At 43.6% G+C, this 21,268-nt stretch overlaps 1 protein-coding gene across 1 annotated transcript in view; it reads left to right on the top strand.

Annotated features, from left to right (window-relative positions):
• The window catches only part of OBSCN (obscurin, cytoskeletal calmodulin and titin-interacting RhoGEF), a 301,099-nt gene that overhangs the window by 194,240 nt on the left and 85,591 nt on the right, over nt 1-21,268 (top strand). Inside the window, 13 exon segments of the mRNA XM_045004158.1 lie at nt 2,912-3,184; nt 4,000-4,272; nt 5,707-5,994; nt 7,816-8,085; nt 9,860-11,215; nt 12,265-12,543; nt 13,406-13,484; nt 15,393-15,517; nt 16,937-17,134; nt 17,960-17,992; nt 18,094-18,192; nt 18,652-18,870; nt 19,610-19,676. Of these exon segments, the coding sequence (XP_044860093.1) occupies nt 2,912-3,184; nt 4,000-4,272; nt 5,707-5,994; nt 7,816-8,085; nt 9,860-11,215; nt 12,265-12,543; nt 13,406-13,484; nt 15,393-15,517; nt 16,937-17,134; nt 17,960-17,992; nt 18,094-18,192; nt 18,652-18,870; nt 19,610-19,676 (3,559 nt within the window).

Below are 21,268 nucleotides of genomic sequence, written 5' to 3'. Positions count from 1 at the left end.
AAGATGAACGGTATAGAGACCACGGCATTAATTGATTCGGGAAGTGCAGTCACATTAGTCTCGGGGAAGCTGGTCAGGCAGGACCAACTATCCCGGGCCAAACGCTCGGGAATATCCTGTGTGCATGGGGATGTCAACTATTATCCAACCATCCCCGTAAGCATAGAAGTTCTCGGAAACCCCACTAAGTTGACAGTGGGAGTAGTTCCGAAACTCCCGTACCCTGTCCTTATCGGACGAGATTTCCCGGGGTTTGATGGCCTACTCCCCGGGGTGAAGGTGAACATCAAGCCATACCGGATCCCGGAGGCCAAGAGAGAAGAGATTAGGAGAGAGGTCAGGAAGATGCTGGCCTTAGGAGTCATCGAAGAATCTCATAGTCAATGGTCCAGTCCCGTGGTTTTAGTGCCTAAGCCGGACGGCAGTACGAGGTTCTGCAATGACTTCCGCAAACTGAATGAGGTGTCCCGATTCGACGCATACCCTATACCCAGGATAGACGAGCTGATTGACCGATTGGGAAAGGCACGGTTTATGTCTACCCTTGACCTTACCAAGGGCTATTGGCAGATCCCCCTGGCCAAGGCCGACAAGGAGAAGACGGCCTTTGCAACTCCAGAAGGACTATATCAGTACACTGTTCTCCCCTTTGGGTTGCATGGGGCTCCCGCTACCTTCCAACGACTAATGGACAAACTGTTACGACCCCACGGAAAGTACGCGGCAGCCTATCTCGATGACGTCATTATCTATAGCCCCGACTGGGAGACACACATGGAGAAGGTGGAGGCAGTCCTGGACACCCTGAGGAAGGCAGGACTGACTGCAAATCCGTCCAAATGTTCACTCGGGTTAGCTGAGGCCAAGTACCTGGGGTATGTAGTGGGGAGGGGCATGGTGAAGCCCCAACTCAACAAGTTGGAATCTATACAGAAGTGGCCCCGACCACTCCGGAAAAAACAGGTCAGAGCATTCCTGGGACTAGTGGGGTACTATAGGCGGTTCATTCCCCACTTCGCCACCAGGGCATGCCCATTAACAGACCTAACCAAAGCTCGGGGCCCAGACATAGTAAAATGGTCTGCTGCAGCAGAAGCCGCTTTTGCCGATCTGAGGACGGCCCTTTGCACAGACCCCGTACTAGTAGCTCCGGACTGGGGGAAGGAGTTTATCCTACAAACAGATGCCTCAGAAGTAGGGCTGGGGGCGGTGCTTTCACAAATGGTTGGAGATGACGAACACCCCATCCTCTTCCTCAGTAGGAAGCTCCTACTTAGGGAACGGAAATACGCCATAGTGGAGAAGGAATGCCTGGCAGTAAAGTGGGCCATAGAAAGCCTCCGCTACTATCTACTTGGGCGGCGGTTTACCCTGGTGACGGACCATGCCCCTTTGCAGTGGATGCACCAAAACAAGGACAAAAATGCGAGGGTAACAAGATGGTTTCTGTCGCTTCAACCCTTTCACTTCAACGTACGACATAGGTCTGGAACCCAACATGGCAATGCAGATGGCCTGTCAAGGGTGCACTGCTTTCCGACCCAAGTAGCCCAACCCCGTAGTGTTGAGCAGGGGGGGGGGATATGTGGCAAACCCAGGCCAAATGGCTACAAAGGGGGGGGTAGGAATTAGTCCCAGGGGGGTTAAAAGGCTTCTCCCTACCCATTGAGGAGAGGCAGCTGTGAGACATTAGGTTCAGCTGGAACAAGGGTTACCAGGGAACTAATTTGGTTCAGCTGGCCCCAATTGCTGGTGACCTTTTTAAACCCTCCCTGGCAGGGAAACAGGGGGGGAGTGAGAGAAGCAGAGAAGCTGCCAGCAAATAGGTGCAGCAAGGCTCTGTCCTCTTCCACCAAGGAAGACTGCACTCTGTCCCCAGAAGGGGAGAAAAACTGCAAGGGGCTGACTGAGAGGAGGATCAGGCAGACCCTGCGTGACTCGGAAGGTTTTTACTTTGCCCAAGCCTGTGTCCTCAAGGCAAAAAGGGACTGAGCCAGCTGGGGAGAAGCAGGTACTTTGCCACACCTGGCTGTGCACACAAATTGGGGATATGTTCATCAAACTGGTTAGTTGTGTACAACTATCAGTTGGTGCACGCAGTTGCAGTAGTTGTGTGCAAGTGGGTCATGCACATCTATGCACATTTTTGCACACACAGTGGTCCCAACCCCTGACACTCAGATTAAAAAATCAGGTCCTGGACATCTGTCAGAAGAATTTGGTAATAATTAGAAAGTTACTACTAAAAAAGTGTTACCGATGCAATAAATTGTAATTTTGCAAATGGCTTTTGGTAGTACAATTTGCAAAATCCCTTGTTGACTTGGTCAGTGCAATGATATTTGTAATCTGACAGTAGTCTGCTGCTGGGATAAGGACATGTTTTGTATAAAAGGTGGTAAGATTTTAAGATGATCTCCCTATCAGTTTCAAATCTCTCCAGCTGTGATGTTAATTATACATATGGAGGAAGTTGGCAAGAAAAGATTCCTGTTGTGCACAAAAGGAAACTGGTTATACCCTATATTCGTGGACTGTGGATGGCTTTTTGTATTCATTTCCATTGAACAATTATTCAGTACATACAAACAATATGATTTCATCCTTCATGTATAAAGATATAGGTCAGGTTATGGGATAAATGTTGAATTAAGCCAGAAGGAAACACCGTGTTAGTTATTTTACTACTTGTTAAATCACATTGCTGTTGTGGATGTATTTTAAACATAATGCTGTGTTAGGATGCCATTGAAATTTAAAAGGAGAAACCACAAGTTAATTTTCCACATATGATGCTCTCATATCAGCTTCCAGGTGATGGGAATTACATAGTGTGCTTTAAGGCTCACTACTACTCAGAAGTGTGTAAGCAAAATAGCTAATGTTTTTGATCATTTTCCTTTTCCATTAGCCAAGAACAGTATTGTCAAGGGTTTGGAGAATGTGGAAGCCATGGAAGGTGGTGAAGCTCTGTTTGAGTGCTACCTTTCCAAACCAGAGTGCTACAATTACAACTGGCTGATTGATGATGAGCCTGCCAAAACCACAGAAAACACTGAGATGGTTTACTTTGAAAATGGACGCAGGCATCTTCTCCTGTTGAAGAACCTCACTCCCCAAGACAACTGCAGGGTGACTTTCCTGACTAGTGATGCTGTGACATCTGCATTCCTGACTGTGAAAGGTAACAATGACAAACCCTGTGCTTGGAGTTCTAGCTTTCCGGTTTGAAAGGCTGGTCAACCCAGAAAAATATTTGTTGAGTGCCAGAGCTGGATAGTTCATGAGTAGCATAGGTCATAGGCTCCCTGCATTACTTCTGCTTCACACAGATAAATCTTTTATTTTATACTTTACTACTTATGTTTTGTATGACAAGCACTTATGTGTAAGCAGTGACATATGTCACGTCTCATATAATGCTTATAAATTGTGCAAATTAGCTAGAAACAAGCAACATTCATACAGAGAGTGAGCATTCTAATGGGTCACAGATATAGCTGTTTCAAGGGTTCACAGATTACAATTTACATCATGATCATCTTCATTATTATTGTTAATTACATTAGTTCCTAAAAGCCCTGATCAGTTAGGAAAAGGACCCTTATAACCAGTAAAGGCCCCTCTTCTGAAGCCTGTTGGCACAGATCGACTCTAGCACCAGGACGGAGCCCCAGTGACTTTAAAGTGGTTCTGCACAAGTAAAGGGATCCACCTACACATGAGCATGCAGAATCAGGGCTAACGCGGGTCAAAAACAGGAGGCTACCGCACACAGATGTGAAGGAGCCTTCCTGATAGCTTTGGCAGTCTACTTTCTAAGATTTCTGCCACCTCTAACCAGATTGCGTAACCTAGACCTCAGAAAACCCATCAGGCTCTTCCGCCAGCCCATGTGGTCTAGCTGTCGAAAGATTCATCAAGAACATTAAGTATAAATCTTGACACTTAATCTTTGCTTCAGTATCTTGGGGTTTGATTACATATTTTTAACTGCAGGATGGCGCCTGGAAATTTTGCAGCCTTTGGTTGACACTGAAGTCACTGCTGGGGACCCAGCTACCCTTAGGTGTGTTTTAAGTGAAGCAGTGCCAGTCAGTGAAGTCGCCTGGTATATTAATGACATGGATATCCAACCAGACGAGAACTGGGAAATACAGGCAGATGGAGACAGCTACAAACTGATCCTGAAGAAAGCCCAACCACATCATGCTGGAGAGGTGACTTTTGCTGCAAGGGATGCAATTACATCAGCCACGTTATCGGTAATAGGTAGGTTCATCCAGTGAACGTTTCTGCCAATTCTAGCCATTGGCACTTGCACCACAGAGGGCAGGAGAAGAGCCAATGGGTTAAAACTACAGCATAGCAGATTTAGATTAAATCTCTGGAAAAACTTCCTAACTGTAAGAATAGTAGGACAATGGAACAGATGCCTAGGGAGGTTGAGGAACATCCTTCACTGGAGGTTTTCAAAAGGAGGCTGGAGATCCATCCATCTTGGGTGGTTTTTAGACAACAAATCCTGCAGCTTGGCAGGGGGTTAGACTAGATGACCCTTCCGGTCCCTTCTAACCTTATGATTCTATGATTCTCAGCCTACAGGATTGAGCTCTGTCACTCTGATTTTCTTACATCTGTGCTGTTTTCTGTTTCTCCTTCCCACAGGCACACATGCCAGCTCTCTCAGGTTTGATAAATTGCTGCTGTGCTATTCTGCTCTGACTGTCTCATGAAATGAAAATTAAACCAACTAGTGTTGAGATCTTCTTTTCAGTGTTTCCTTAGCTGAAACCCACCATTTTGTAACCTACCATCATTCTTCTGTAAAGTACTAACTAGAACTGTACATACTTGTGGAGAAACCAATTTTCTGAGCAAGTTCTCTCTATCTTTATTTAAAACAATACTCTGCAAACTTACCAGCCTTAGGGAAAATGGTCGGCAAATTGGAAAAGTTGGTTTCAGGCTAGCAAAGATGTGTGGGTCCCGTTTATAACCTTTAACCCAGTGATTAGGGCACTTGTGAGGGACTGAGGTTTGAATCCCTGCTCTGAATCACAGGGAGAGAAGATTTGAAGCCATGTCTCCTACCTCTTAGGTGAATGCAGGGTATAGTCCATCCTCACATTCTCGCTCTGGCCCAATGACTATGTAAGTGTTTATACAAAGCGGAACAGTTTCAACAGGAGAGATTGAGAGCAGCCATACCCCAGTATAGCCTATAGTCAGGCTGCTCGCCTGGGAGGAGAACATCTGCTCCAGAGGGGGGACTCAAGCTTGGGTCTCCTACATCTTAGGCATGTGACCTAACCGCTAGGCTAAGGACAGATTCAGACAGTTTGCTGGTCAGGAAAACCTTTTTCCCAAACGGTATTAATTAGGTCATGTTCGCCAGTATTTTTGGATGAGCCAAAAATGCATTTTGGGGTGAAAAAACTATTTACCTGAAAAATTCCACCCCGCTCTATATGTCTCCCCCACATCATAGATTACGGTGCAGCACAGGTCTGCAGAGAGTTGTCAATTGTGCAAAGATGTATCTGATTTTCATAGGCACAACGCAGCTCCGATTCATGGTGAAGAAGATACTGAATGTGTCACTTAGATTTCTCCTTATTGCTTATAATGAGGGCTTATTTGTAATCTCACTAAAAAGTGACAGCACTTATTTTATACATCATTGGAACTCTGTTGTGCCCTCAGCCCTCCCTGATGCCCCTGAAGATCCAGAGATTTTAAGTAAGAGTAGTCGCTCGGTAACTCTGTCCTGGTTCACACCGCTGAGTGATGGTGGCTGTGGCATCTTAGGCTACAATGTTGAGAGGAAAACACCTGGTGGTGGCTGGCAGCAATGCAACAAGGAACTTATTCAAAACACAGAGTTTGTTGTGGACAATCTCTCACCAGGCGAACCCTACAGATTCCGCATTTCAACTGTAAACAAAGTTGGTGCTGGTGAACCAGTGCATTTACCTCAAACTGTGCAGCTAGGTGAGAATTAGAGAAGTCCCATAATGCACTGAGAGCTGTTATAGGCCTGTATTTTGCATGGCATGTCTGCTTAGGGTGACCAGCTATCCCGATTTTATAGGGACAGTCCTGATTTTTTGGCCTTTTTCTTGCATAGGCTCCTGTAACCTCCCACACCCATCCCAATTTTTCACATTCACTGTCTGGTCACCCTATGTCTGCTTCACACATTCAAGGGACCATGAGAGTGAAGTGTCCACACTATAGCGTAGTTCGGTGATACTGAGTCTTGGAGAGAAGGTTGGTAAATTGTTTTGGGCAGAAGCAAAGTGAAACCTGCTGTGTTGTTTATCTACTTGACATCTTTCTCTCCATACTTCACCACTCAGTCTCATGGCTTGCAATGCATATCCGAGTTTTGTCTGATCAATATAAGATTTTTTTCTCATGGAGACCAGATGGAATGACTGAGGCAGGGCATGCTGGAATGGCTATGTTACTGTGGCTGATGGCAACCGAAAGTTTTATTGCGCACGCAAGGGAGAGGCAGTGTTTCCTCCTTAAAATGCCTCTCTCTCTCTGATATTTGTATATCTCTTGTAATTTAACACCTTGACATTGTACCTGGGGGTACCAATTCACAGTTGCTTCAGTGAAACCCCAGTGGTCTTGGAGTTACCTTTAAGTTGTTTTCTTGTAAAGCCTCTCTCTACATTCTATTGCAATGGTGCCTGTGTGCTTTGTATAGTTTCTTCTTATCTTTTTTGAAAACCCCTGGTAAGTTAAATTCCTAAGAGGGGGAAAAGAACATTTTAAAAACATATTTGCCCATGTTTCTTCAGTCAAGTCTGGCTGAACTCGGGTGCATTTTAAATACTGGTGCCATGCAGCTGTCATGTTATTAGAAGGTCATCTATCAAAGTGATGAACATAACAAGACATTTTCTCACTATTTAAGAGCTGCTGGCTCAGTCATTAGTAACAAGAGTGAAGGTTTCATCGTGTTTTTCAAAACCTGAGATGGAGGCAACTTTCAAAATCTTTTTTCTATGTTGGATCTTTTCTTCAAAAGTTGAAGGGAGCGCCACTTCAGCTGGCTCTACGCTTCTGATTTACACTTCGAGCATATAGGAATTGTAAGGCTACTATGGGCTAGGTCTTGGTAGGGTGTATGAGATTGTGTGTGAGACTTGGCAAAAGTGTGTGATAACTAAGGCTAAGATTTTGTCACGGATATTTTTAGTAAAAGTCACAGACAGGTCGCGGAGAAAAATTCACGGAAGCCCGTGACCTGCCCGTGACTTTTACTAAAAATATCTGTGACAAACTGGGGAGCTCATCTGCAGGGTCCCCACACCGCCCGCAGTGGCCCAGAACTCCCAGGGGCCCCCACAGTTCCTGGCCACCGTAGGCAGTGGGGGGAGGGGGGAGGACGGGGACCCTACAGCTCCCAGCCGCCGCAGGCTGATGTCACGGAGGTCTCTGGAAGTCACTGATTCTGTGACTTCCACGACCTCCATGACAAAATTGTAGCCTTAGTGATGACCTATAATCACAGAAACATAAGGGGGGAAAGCGCAATGGCTTCTGCATGTAGCTGCAAACTAATGCGATCTAATCTTCTGGAAGAGCTTTAGAAGTTGTAAACTCTAAATTACAGCAGATTTTCCATTTACCTTCCAATGATTGGCTACAACAGTTGAACAAAAAGTTTAAAACGCCAGAATTCAAAGCTTGGATGCTTCACAGACTCTAATTTCCCCCCCTCCCCTCCTTTTGGGGTCCATAAAGCAGAAAGGGGTGCATTCATTGATTTTAATGCCCTAATTTTTATAATTGCAGAGCCTCCATTTACAGTCACTCGTCCCTTAGTAGGCAAGTCGGTCTTGGAAGGGGAGGTGGCTGTCCTGGAGTGTGAATTTTCAAGAGAGACCCAAGAGGCAATCTGGGTCAAAGGAAAAGAACAGCTACAGCATGGAGGAAGATACGAAATCAAGTCTGATGGCAAGAAGCAGATGCTCATTATTCGTGCATTTAAATCTGAAGACCAAGGATTGTACACCTGCATGATCTCTCCCGATACCAGATCCTCTGCCCATCTGTCTCTTGAAGGTACAAAAAGTGTGTATCTGAGAGTTTTTATTAGTTCTAATTAAGGATACTCAATAGCCTCTCCATTGTTATGATGGGAATTCGGTTTCCATTATAAGCTCAATATTTCTCCTCCTGCTAAATCCACAAGCAAAGACGCATCAGCCTCCAAATGAGGACATCATGTCTGTTGTCGAGGTAGAATTTGTCTTTGGGTTTTGAAGTGATCAGACAGGAATTTCCTTATCAATGATACATTTAAAAACGGACACATTCACCAGAGTCCAAAACTTTTTTGCCACTTTATAGCTAAGAGTACAACCAAAACATACACAAAAACAGAAGTGAGACATTTTAGTTCACTGGAGTAATATAACCACATCCTAGTGCTCAAGACTGTTGATTAAACTCTGATTGTAAGTCATTAAGATTTTAAATTGTGATGTCCAAGTGTCTCAGTGGCTCCCACAGGCATAAAAAGGGTCACCAGATGTCTGCTGGAGACCTACTGATAAGCTTTCATTTAAAGAAGGAAAATAAGTCTCTAGCTCTTTTCAAGCTTAATCGGATAAGCCGTAGGTAAATTAAAACACGAAAAGAAAAATGGTGTTCACCACAGTAGAAAATTCCTCAAATGCTTTTTTGTCACATCCTCACTTGAGACCAAGGATGGTGGGAAAGAATTAAAATTGAGTTTATTGGATTCCTCAAGAGGGAGGGAAATCAAAGTCAAAGCAGGGTAAGTGTATTCATTCCCTACGCAAGAGGCGACCATATGCTTTCATTCTGAATACTTTCCTGTTAGGAAAAATGGTGAGACAGAGCCAAAGTAAAATCTCAGTGAGAGAGCACAGGACATGGATCTCCTCTAGGACAGGCTGCTGCAACTCTGAGGCAGGGAGGCAGCGTTCTTAAAAATTAAAAAATTCTTACATTGCAATTTAGACTTTTCCCATTCAGTGCCAGGGCACCTCTTAAAAAATGCTACACTTTCCTAATGGCATTAGTAAAGTTGAAAATACATAATGTAGATAAAAATAGTGTTTACAAAACCTTTTGTACTGGGAAATATTTTTTCTGCGCCCCCAGACAAATGCATAAAGTGGAGACAGGTGAAGAATGTGTGACTTCCTCTCAAATTCTCCAGTGAGAATCAGTGTTGTTACAACACATGTTTTCACTGATCTTCTGCAGGCTGATCCGGGATGTAACATAAAACAAACATAAGGAAGTACTTTTTCCTCACAACACACAGAGTCAATCTATGGAGCTCACTGCCAGGGGATGTTGTGAAGGCCAAAAGTATAATGGGGCTCAAAAAAGAACTAGATAAGTTCATGGAGGATAGGTCCATCAATGGCTATTAGCCAGGTTGATCAGGCACACAACCCCATGCTCTGAGTGTCCCTAAACCTCTGACTGCCGGAAGCTGGGACTGGACAACAGAGGATGGATCATTGATAAATCCGACTCTAATCTATACCTAGCCGAGAACAAGGTGGATTCTACTCCCTCTTGTTCTATGATTCGATGATACATATAAGAAGCTGAGTTAGACATTGGGGGCTTGCACAGACAAACAAAGGCAGGATTTGGCCCATCACTTTTCTGCATGGGGGAGGGGGAGAATTTGTTCAAGGCTTGGCCATGTTTTCTTTCTAACATATGTGATTTTTGCTTCATTTTAATTTCAGTGATATTTTACTGCCTGGATTTGGAGTAACATTTTAATGTGATTTCTCTTGCCTTGTTCATATGCTGCTTCTTACGGTCTTACTAACTGAATCCCAATTAGTTCCCACAGTGGCACTGCCAAAAGAGGTAGCCCAGGAAGCACATGACGTGATTCAACTTGAAGAGATGGTGGATGGACAGCTCCAGCCCAGCTTGCCGCCCGAAGCTGCTCAGGAGGGGGACCTTCACCTCCTCTGGGAGGCTATTGCCAAGAAGCGAAGAATGAGCAGGGAGCCAACCCTGGATTCCATCAGTGAAGTGCCAGAAGAGGATGATAAACTTCATAAGCTGAAGAAGGAAGAAGTGGAGTCTCATTATTACTCAGAAGAATACTCCACCTGTGATGAGCTGGCTAAAAGTGGAGAAGCAGACTTCTCTTTCACGAGCTCAGATGATGAGTCTAGGGCTGGGACACCTTCACTAGTTAACTACCTTAAAAAGGCTGGAAAATCTACTGTTAGCATTGGTAGCAAGGTTCAGACGGTCTCCACCAGTAAATTCTGGAAACACTGGGAGCAATCGGGCGTCGAGACTACTGAGTCTGCTCTTCCTGCCAAGCCCGCTGAACCAGAAGTCATGGAAGATTTAGATGATCCTTCCATGACCAAAGCAGCTGTGAAAATTCAGGCTGCTTTCAAAGGGTATAAAGTGAGGAAGGAGATCAAACAGCAGGAATGTCCCGTGTTTGGCGATACCTTCAAAGATTTTTGTGGTGAGCCAGGAGGCACTCTCCACCTTGAGTGTGTGGTTCTCAGCAAAACCGATATGAAGGTCCGTTGGCTGAAAGACGGTGAGGAACTTTCAGATGGGCGCCACTATCACATAGACAATTACAGTGATGGAACTTGCTCCTTGATTATCACTGGCCTGGACATGAAAGACACAGGAAAATATACCTGTGAGGCATCTAATAAGTTTGGCAAGGTTTCCCAGAGTGCTAAGGTGGTGGTTGGTACCCAGGTACCGGATGCTCTTCGTAAGCACAAGCAAGTGAAACGCCTCACTGACAGCGAAACGGAGAGCTCTTCTGGCAGCGAACTGGATGATGCATTCCGTAAAGCAGGAAGGAGGCTTCACAAACTCTTCAAGTCCAAGATCTCAACAGAAATGTCTGATGTGGAGGAGGAGCTCTTTGTCAGTGCAGATGAAGGGGATGTGGAGGTGGTAGATCAGCAGACGTATCGCGAGGATGATCAGTACATCTACATCAAGTTTGAAATCTTGGCAGAAGCAAAAACAGCAGCTGGCCGGTTCAGAGAGATGTTTGCTGCGCTGGGTATCCCAGTCGAGATTGACATCCTGGACCAAGGCCTTAAAAAAATAGAGCTTCGCATAGGGAAAGCAGCACCACCTGCTCCAGGGCAGATTCAGCCCTTAGTGAAAAGACCTCCACCACCTTTACTGACTTCCGATACAGGTTAGCAAGGCATGCTAGTTTCTTATTTAACAATCATATTTAGAGCTCACTCAGAAATTATTTTTCCTCACAACAATTTTCTTTAAAGTTTGGAGGGGTTGAAAACCTGAAAACAGAGATTTTTATTTTTTACTAAAATTTCCGTTTAGTCAAAAATCCTTTTGGCATTGTAAAAATGTTTTGAGGGAAAAATTTTTACTCACCCTAATAACAAAACACACAATAGCATTGTACAATGCTTTGAAAGCATCAGTGAACTAAGCAGTTCTGAGAACATTCTGAGCCCTGTTTTACAGAGGGAGGGACTTGACCCAAGCTTTAGCTTAGAGTAGTGATGCTGCAGTGTCTGGAACAGCTATTGGAGAATAAATGAGTCCTTTTTATAAGGCAGATTCTACTGAGTAGAGTTGGGGAGAGGGGTGGAAAGCAGTTTTCCCATTCCTTGAAGATTTCAAGATATCAAAACATTTTTCAGTCCTGAATTGGGGTAAAAAGTCAAAATCTTTGAAAATTTTCATGAATTGGAAATTAAAAAAAAATCCTTTTGTGTCAATCTAAATGTTTTCTTTCAATGATTTTGGAATGTTTTGTTTTAATAATTTCAAAATATTTTGTTTTGATTTTGACGATTTTCAGGGTTTTTTTTACTATAATTAACCGGCATTTTGAAACACTACTCCATTTAGAATTGGAAAACTAGATTTTGTCTTTTAGAAAATGTTGAAACTAAACCATTCAAAACTTTTCAAACATTTTCCAAGTCATAAAAGATGTCAAAACTGTCCCTTTCACACAAAAAGTTTTGGTTTTGAGGAAGTGGCATTTGCTGATGAAAAAACATTTCACTGGAAAATACCCAACCAAAGCTACTCCTTCGCTGTTCATATTATGGAGGAAGGGCACCTTTCTATTGTTTTAAAACGTGCCAGTCAGCATCACTGCAAGTCCCTTCCTCTGACACACTGCACAGCAGCGTTCTTGAAGTGCATCTTTACAAATTAACGCAGCTGGTTGTTTCCTTTTCTCTCTTCCAACTGTACCGTATTCAGCTCCCATGTTCATAACCGAGCTTCAAAACCAAGAGGTGCAGGATGGCTACCCAGTCAGCTTTGACTGTGTTGTTATTGGCAAACCCTTACCTACGGTGCGCTGGTTCAAGGATGGGAAGGTTATCGAAGAAGATGACCATTATATGATCAACGAGGACCAGGAAGGGTGCCACCAACTGATCATCACCGCCGTGGTCCCTACTGACATGGGTGTCTACCGCTGCCTTGCTGAAAACAACATGGGAGTTTCTTCAAGCAAGGCGGAGCTGCGGGTGGACTGTGAGTATTGAGGAATGATTGAAAAGACTGAATGTTATGAAACAAAATATTTCATAATATTAATGGGGCGTGTGAGTGGTATTTGAACAAGATGCATATTTGCACGTTTGTTATAATATTATGCATAATATTAAGAAGGGAGTGTGAATGGTGTTGAATAAAGATACATGTTTATTCTGGCTGATCTGATTAAGTGAATCTCATTGGCAGGAAAATGACACGTGAGCGGTAATATTAGTTCAATTGGGATTTTTACTCCTTTCGTATGGGATAATTGGGGTTTTGTTAATTAAAATGTAGATGAAATAGCTGTAAGCCTAATGATTTTGTGGGCTGTTTTTTCTCCTATTATCGGGACCCGTGTTTGAGGGTGATGCAGCTTTTGGCAATGTTGTCACCAGCATAACTGGATCAGTTAGTTGCCGAGCACTGCACATTCATTCCCAAAGGTCGGAGAAATCTCACATGAGAAATACCCCATGCGGCCATACCCAGTGAATTGTGATCTCATCCTGGGATCTCAGTTCCCTCTCTCCATGAAGGCTGTAAGCATTACGGAGACAGCACACTCACTCCTGGGGGAAAACGTGTGTGGCTTCTCTCTCTTGCAGTACCCTTTGGCTGGCTCTGCAATAGCATTGGTGGGGCTCAAAGGGAGACACATCCAGCTCTCCTTTGTCTGGAGGGAGCATGAGGTCAAGTGGATGGAAATAAATGAGTATTAATAAGGGGGTTCACAGAGGTTGCTGCTGCTCCCAGTAAAGAAATTTCACAACCTGCAAGGACCTTTAGCTGCAACTGTTATGAACTGCAGTGGTTACAAAGTGTAGATCATAGAGAATGTCCATTTTTCTTTTATCAGTGACCAGTACTGATTACGATACAGCAGCAGACGCAACAGAGACATCTTCATATTACAGTGCCAAAGGATATCTCTCAAGGTAAAAGATGAATGATAGAGCTGCGGTGACTGGAAAACATGGCACAATGCTCATTTTTATTCATGAGTGTTTGGATTTAGATGGGTTCAGTGGGAATCAGACAACCACAATCATTACATGGGAAAGCAAAGGCTATGGTAATCTGTGAATATAATTTCATGTCAGTGGTACCTGCTTATGGTGGGCTTGGTTACAGTGAAACATCCCTGTTGTGTCTGCTTTGTGCTGCTCCCTCAGTGCAAAACAGCCCACAGCCTGGCTGCTTCAGCACACTGGGAATTCCTTCCCGGTGTAATGCAGTCCTCAGTCTGGGATTGGGAGTGGCCAGGAAAAGAGGGTGAAGCTGAAACTGCTGCACTGGCTTCAGGGCTGACCATTAGGGGTCATTGGCAGCAGGGTGCTCATGGCTTCTCTAAATTATGCCAGGGACTGGGATAGCTCTGGCTGTCCCTGAGATCCAATCCAGAATCAGTTTTAGATCTTAGAGTCCTCTTTGTCCCTAACCCCTCAGCAGTGCCTGGTGCATCTTGGCCACAATTGAGATTTTAGCTGATTGTTTTCAATGGGATTTAATGCATGGCTGATTTTACTTTTCAGCCACATGTAGAATGGCTGGAATCCTGGGGTTCTGTTCCCTGTTTTGGCACTGATCTGCTGTGTGATCTCAGGCAGTTTCCTTAACTTCTGTGCCATAGGTTCCTCATCTATGAAGTGGGGATAATGTTGCTTTCCCACCTTTGTAAAACACTTTGAGATGTACAGATTAAAAAGCTTGTATTGTGAATGGGGCCAGTAACACTGCCTGTTATTCAGGTTGCCCAACAATTCCCATTATAAGACCCTGTTTTCAGCTGCTTAAGACTTTACCAAACTTTTATCATTTGGGCAAAAATTTGTCATCCCAAGTGTCTGCCTAGCCTGATTTTTTTTCTAAATTGTAGCCAAATTGTTTCAGTCATTTCTGAGAATGGGGCTTGGGGAGGAGGGGGGTTGTTTTGCCAATGTTAAAAAAAAATTCTGACTAACTTTGTTTTTAAAAGCTCTAGTGCTCCCATGATTTGAAGCTGGAACTTGAAATTTGGCAGAGGGTGGGGTGTTTCCCTTTTGTCAGGGATGTGTCTTTTGTAGTCCTCATGAAAATCTACCCAAATTTGACCAATTGATAAGCCTTTGAAAAATCCCAGTTCACGCAGGTTCAGTAGAGACTCCTTAGAACTTACCAGCTAAAGTCAATAAAGGTTCCATCCTTACTTGGGCCTGGGCTGCTATGGGCCATGCTGGGTCTGGGCACCTGCATTGAAAACAGCAAGACTGTCTCTCCCGTGCTCTAAATGACCCCCGTGCTGGGCCCAGGTGGTGAGGAGGAAGCTGCCTGATTTGAATGCAGTGAGGACAAGAGCTGTACTTGTGGTGGGGAGAGTAAATTGGTGCAAGGGGTGTAGAAGGAGGCAGGAGACTGGAAGTTTGGGGTAGGAAAGATACTGGGACTGGGAAACAGGGGGAGACTGGGAGTGGCTGGGGAAGGAGACTGGGATAAGGAGCCAAAGGGCTGACCCTGAGATTAGATGAAGAGCCCAGAGAGGAAGATTAGGGAGAGGCATCTGGAGGCAAGGCGGAAAAGAGAAACAGATTGAATGAGGAGTCAGGAGGGAGGTAACGTAGACTGATGGAACAAGGAGACTGGGACTGGGATGAGAAGCTTGAGGAGAATGCAACTGGGAGGGCAAGCGCCAGCAGTGGGAAAGAGAAAAGACTGGGACAGGGGCAGGTTGGAGGAGATTGGGCAGAAGGGATCATGCTTGGGGGGAGTCAAAGAACAGTCTGTGCCTACTAGAGTGCACTCCTCTGTAGAGCCTAACATGGTTTATGCCAATTCCGCCTTTCTTTCCGACTCTAATCTATACCCAGCCGAGAACAAGAGGGAGTAGAATCCACCACAGAAGAGGAGCAGCTGCCTCAGATCCTAGATGAGCTTCATGATATTCACATGGCCCCTGGAGCACCTTTGGCTAGATTTCACCTGACGGTCAAAGGTAAGAGAACCTGTGACATTTACAACAGTCCCATCTTGATATCTGTGAACGTGTGGACAAGGTTTTCTCATATGCTTTTGCATGCAGTCATGCTCTTAATTTGTGCGCTCAAATAGCACATTTGAAATAGCAGTCACAAGTGTGTGTATGCGCAAATGACCAGCACCTAACTGGGCAATAGTTCATGCAAAATAAGTATTCAGTTGTGTGCCCATATCCGCAATGATTAATTGCATGCACACGTTTCTGGAAATCTAGTCCTGTAACTCAATTTTTGTAGGTTTTAGATCATGAAGATCAGCTAGTCTCTGAATGTATTCATTTCTGTGTTGCCAGGAATGAAAAGTACAGTGTGGGCATGCTACTTTTTAAAAAATAATGCTTACCAATATGAACCATTGCTTTTCATTAGTATTTCATAGTAGATGTACTATGCAATGATTAGTTCAAGCGATAGTAACTAAGGCCCAAATTGTCTGCTACTTGGGATAAGCCTATATAGGGGACAGGAAGCTTTGCTAAGTCATGGTGCTTTCTTTTTGATCTTTCCATCAGTGTGCAGGGCGCCGGGACGGGGGTTGTTATCCAAAAAGGTGATTTGTCCCCCAGAACCAGCAGATTTCCCCAAAAGCCACACAACGGCCTAGTGCCTCTGCCCTGGCTCTGGGATCTCTTGTTGTCCCATCTCCTGTCCCTCTTCTGTAGAAGACCTACACTGTAGATGTGTATCCAACCCACCTCTGTGACCTAGCTCCTCCCTCCACTGGCCCACCCATTCCACCTGTGTGTATCTCTGACCTCACCATGAAATGTCTACAACGTCTGGGTGGATAAAGGAGAAAAACTACAGAGATGTCACTGCCCCCATCTGTGCTTTCCTGGAGCACTTTTACTGGGTTGTTCTGCTCCTGCCCAGGGAAAGAGTGGGGACTATTTTGGCTTAAATGGCCATGAGGCCAATCTCTAAGTCCCTATGCAGGCAAAGTATGACGTCAGTCTGAATTTTGCCTGAGTAAGGATTTCAGGATTTGGCTTTGTATTTGTAGAAAATCAGATCCAAATATCAACATTCTAACTCTGGAAGGCACTCCGATATCAACGTGATGGGGGCAGAATTAGAACCTGAAAAGTACATCATAGAATTTTAATTCGTAAATAGCATTTCACAAATATCAGAATCGAGCTACTCTCTGTATGTAAAAAGAACAGGAGTACTTGTGGCACCTTAGAGACTAACAAATTTATTTGAGCATAAGCTTTCGTGGGTAACAGCCCACTTCATCGGATTTCCAAACAGCTACTGTAGAACCTTGAACAAACAGCATTGGTAAGAATGGACCTTTGATTACACTGAAGTGTATGATTGGTTTGAGAGGCTCCAAAATAGTTAGTCACCCCTTCTTCCATTGCTCCTTGTAGGGTACCCAGAACCTCGTCTTTACTGGTTCAAAGATGGGCAACCATTACAGGCCTCAGACCGAATCCTGAAGATTGAGAATAAGCAATTTCATGCACTCGAAATCCTCAATGTCATTAAGGAGGATGCTGGTCAATACTCAGTATTTATTAGCAACTCTGCAGGTTCTGCATATTCATCGGCCAGTTTGGTTGTCAAAGGTAAGTTATTGGTGCTTTTTGCTCTATCTGCCAGTGGCTATCTCTGTTTTACATGTTCACTTTTCCTGATAAAGCCTATAGAAAGCAAGATATTCTGGAAAATAAAATGGGTCATAAACCAAGGGTAGAGGAATGGTTTTGTGTTTAGAGCACTGGACTGAGAGTCAGGACACCTGTGTTCTATTCCTGGCTCATCCATGGATTTCCACTGTGTCCTTAGGAAAGTCACCTCTCTGTTGACCTGATTCTAATCTTACTCGCACATGCAGTCTAACTCCATTGTCCTCAGTGCTTAAAAACTAAGGGTATGATATGGTCCATATCTGAAGCCATAACTGCAGAATACTGTGGTACTTTTAATAAAGGGTGAGTTTTGTCTCAATTGTAGAAGCAGATAGGTATAGAGCCACTGTGGTGTTTTTATTTATTATTATTATTATTATTATTATTATTATTATTATTAAATATCAGTACTCATGGAGTTAGTAATTTATGGCCAAATGTTTTTGTGATGTAATTTATCAAAATGATCTTTGTACAAATATATGATATATTAATTGAAGCTTAAAACAGATTTCAGTCACTCTTAAGCTGAGTTACTGTACATGTCATTTATATTATAAAATGGCTTTTAGAAGTATTCTACTAACAAGATGAATAACAATTTTTAGTAAAAATATAATTTATGTGTAGTCCATATTGTACTGAGTACATCTCTGATACCACCTGACCACATGCTTGACTGCATAAGTCACATAAAGGAGACATTTGTCCTCTCTATAGATGTAGTTTCATGGTGGGATGATTTGTCTTTCTGTGTTACAGGTCCTGGTGAGAAGGAAGAACTGCCAGAAACAGGTGAGAGGAGCAGCACAATCAGTGATAATAGAACCACTAGTAACTTCTCAATAGTCTTAGCCTCACTTGCACCATTTCACCATGAACTTTTTAATTTTCAGATGCTCAAGAACAGCTGGTGCCACCCAGGTTCCTAGAAAGATTTACCAATAAAAGAGTGAGGAAAGGTGCAAGTATCACCTTCTCTGTGAAGGTTGAAGGTAAACAGAGCTTAAACACAACTTTCTTTCTGTGTTACTTAATTTGCATAGCTGCCCAGTGTATCCTATCCTCTCATTGGGCCAAATCTTACCTAGTGTAGGAGTGGGAAGATTTGGGTTCTGTTCCCATCTTTGTAACAGACTTTTGGATGCTCCTAGCCAAGACGTGTAACTCTTCTTTGCCTCAATTTTCCTATGTATAAAATGGGGATAATAGCACATTTTTATCTCACAGGGGTGTTATGAGGGTTAATCTTTCATTTTTGTAAAGCGCTTTGAAGCTCTTAGATGGAAAATGCTCTAGAAGTGCAAGAGTTCATTTATGGTTTATTACTGTTATTGGAAATGGATCAGCAAACATGTCGAAAGTAGTTTTCACTCACAACGTAGTTCACAGTGTTGGTAAGACGGGAGGAACACCAGTGGGACAATTAAAGAGGCTCTTGCTCTTTTCTTTAGGACATCCAGCACCCACAATTACCTGGTTGAAAGAAGAATCTCATGAAGATGTTCTGTGGATCAAACCAGAGACTCCTGGCTACAAACTAGCCAGTTCCAACATGCATCACAGTCTAATCCTGCTGGATGTTGGAAAGGAATATAGTGGAACCTACACTTGCATTGCTACTAACAAGGCTGGACAATCCATCTGCACTGCTTCTCTAGAAGTTCTGGATGGTAAATTTTTGCAACATTACAAACACTTTCCCTATAGTATTAAACATAATGTAGTGTACATGACTGGTATCGCCTCATTATATTGTGTATATAATTGCTGAATGATGAGCAAGTGTGAAAATACAATTAATTTCAGCAAACCACAACTCAAGTACATACATTTCACAGAGATTCTGGTATATCTCTGTTACTTTTCTTTGATAGAAAATGATTATATGCCCCTAATGTAAGAATAACATCTACATGCTTTGGGTCATGTGTCAGATTAAAAGCGTGGTAAGGTTTTGCATAAACAAAAGACTAAAGAATAATCAAGAGAACAAAAAGGAAGAAAACAGGTCCCAAACATCAGCTTTTTAGGAACACTGGATTTTTCACTCTGCTAAGGCTGTTTTGCATCACATCTCTGCCTTAAAGCACCTGAGGCAGGCGAGTGAAGAATTCCTGCTGCGCAGAGAAATTCTCCACCATCTCTTGTGTCAGCCTCCTCGCCCCCACTCCCTGGTGGGAAGAGAGAAGTTAAGGGCATTCTGGGGCTGGGGCATGGCCAAGGCAGGGCAGGGCCTGGGAGAGCTCTGCTCCACCAAACCTTATTCTGCCTTGATGTACATTAGAGCCGCAGTCCCCAGCTGCACTGTACCAGGGCAGGGTTTGGGCAGGGTGAGGAATCTGCCCCTCAGTGTTTAGCAAATACCTTCTTTTGGCAAAGACCCTCTGATTATAAACTCTGATCTTGCAGTGAAAGAGGCGGAAGTTCTGACCCACGAGCGCATGATGGTGACAGATGTTATAATGACCACGCTGGGGTAAGCAATGGTAGCGTATGTTAAGCCAGAAGAGCATATACAAGATTCCTCTAGATTTCACTGAGATGGATTTACAGAATTTATTGCCCATCAGTCCCACATTTCAGATCAGATGGGAGACTGACTGAGCTCTCCAAAGATCTGGAAGTGTGTGTGGGTCCTGGGGCTGGCTTGTTTGGGAAGGTCCCCCAGTATTCAGCTAAAGGGTTTTTGGCCCCAGCCTGAAGCCTTAACTAGAGGGAATCTTCTGTTTGATTACAAGTGTTTAAAATCCTGACGTCTACAACGCTAGTTCTGGAAAGCTAAATGCAAGAGGTTATTGAAAGCTCACTATTTCCAGGGATAAAATGATGCAGCGAGCTAGTGCCAAGCCTTTCACTTCAGGAAACCACTCTCCAATCCAGTCAGATTTCCTTTCCCTCCTTTTCCGATTAGGCAGATCTTCCAATTCTCCACTGGAGCTAAAGTCTGCATCACTGCCAAATTCTCCTAATTCTTCACTGCCACGTGCACCTGTGGGACTGTGTGTACTCACGCCTGTGCAGATTTGGTGTAAAATGCCTCTGCTGGTGTAAATGAGTGACAAATTCTGATTTGATGGTGGTTTACACACACTTTGCACTCATTTGCAGTGGTATAAGTGGCTGTACAAGAAGCAAGGCAGTGGAGAATCAGGCCCAGTGTTCTCAGCTAACACCCGGTGTCTCTGTTTTATCTTTAATTTAAATTTTGTAACAGAGGGATAGTCGTGTTCGTCTGTATCCACAAAAACAATGAGGAGTCCGGTGGCACCTTAAGATGCCACTGGACTCCTTGTTAATTTTGTAATAGTTTTCTTAGGAATAATGTGACTTTGGCTCCATTTCACATCTGAATTTTGAGTTGTACATAAGGTTAAGAATAAAGGATTGTTTTAAATTCTTAGACTTAGTTTAGTTCATAATCCTGCCAATTCATACAGATCCCCATTTTGCAACTGCTTCCAAAACATGTTGTTAATGGGCTTTCTCACGTAGAGCAGGTACAGAATTAGGCCTGTAAACAGAATGGCCAAGAGCATAACAAAGGTTTTCTCATGAGATAGTACAGCAGAGCCAAAGTATGCTGAATATGTGCAGTGCACACTGTCAGTATCTGTGTTTTAAAGGGTAGCACTTTGCTTGCATAATGCATGAAGGTTTTTTCATGATATGACCTGATAAGGAGTTAGTTTGTGCAGTCAATAGAGTCAGGAGATCTAGATTCTGTTCCTAATCCTGACATGGAATTTCTGCCTAGGCTTGGAAAACTCTCTTATGTCAAACTTTAGGAACTAAAACAGGCATCTAAATGTAAATGTTCTGATTTTCAGAGTCAATGGTAGCTGTAGTTGCTTAGCACCCCTGAAAAACAGGCCTAATAGACTTGGGGTACTGAAGTTTGATAATATTGGCTGTACCCACTCTGTGCCTCAACTTTGCCATGTGTAAAATGGGGCTAATACTTCAGTTAAGTACCTTAGTGGTATGTGGTAATTTCTGAAGGTTTATTAGATGCTTTGAGATCCTCCAATAAAAGATAAGTGTATTAATAGTAACAAGTTTATTCTTGAT

The sequence above is a fragment of the Mauremys mutica genome, chromosome 2, assembly GCF_020497125.1.
Source record: "Mauremys mutica isolate MM-2020 ecotype Southern chromosome 2, ASM2049712v1, whole genome shotgun sequence".
NCBI classification, from domain to species: Eukaryota; Metazoa; Chordata; order Testudines; family Geoemydidae; genus Mauremys; species Mauremys mutica.
This window is presented reverse-complemented; position numbering and strand designations above follow the sequence as displayed.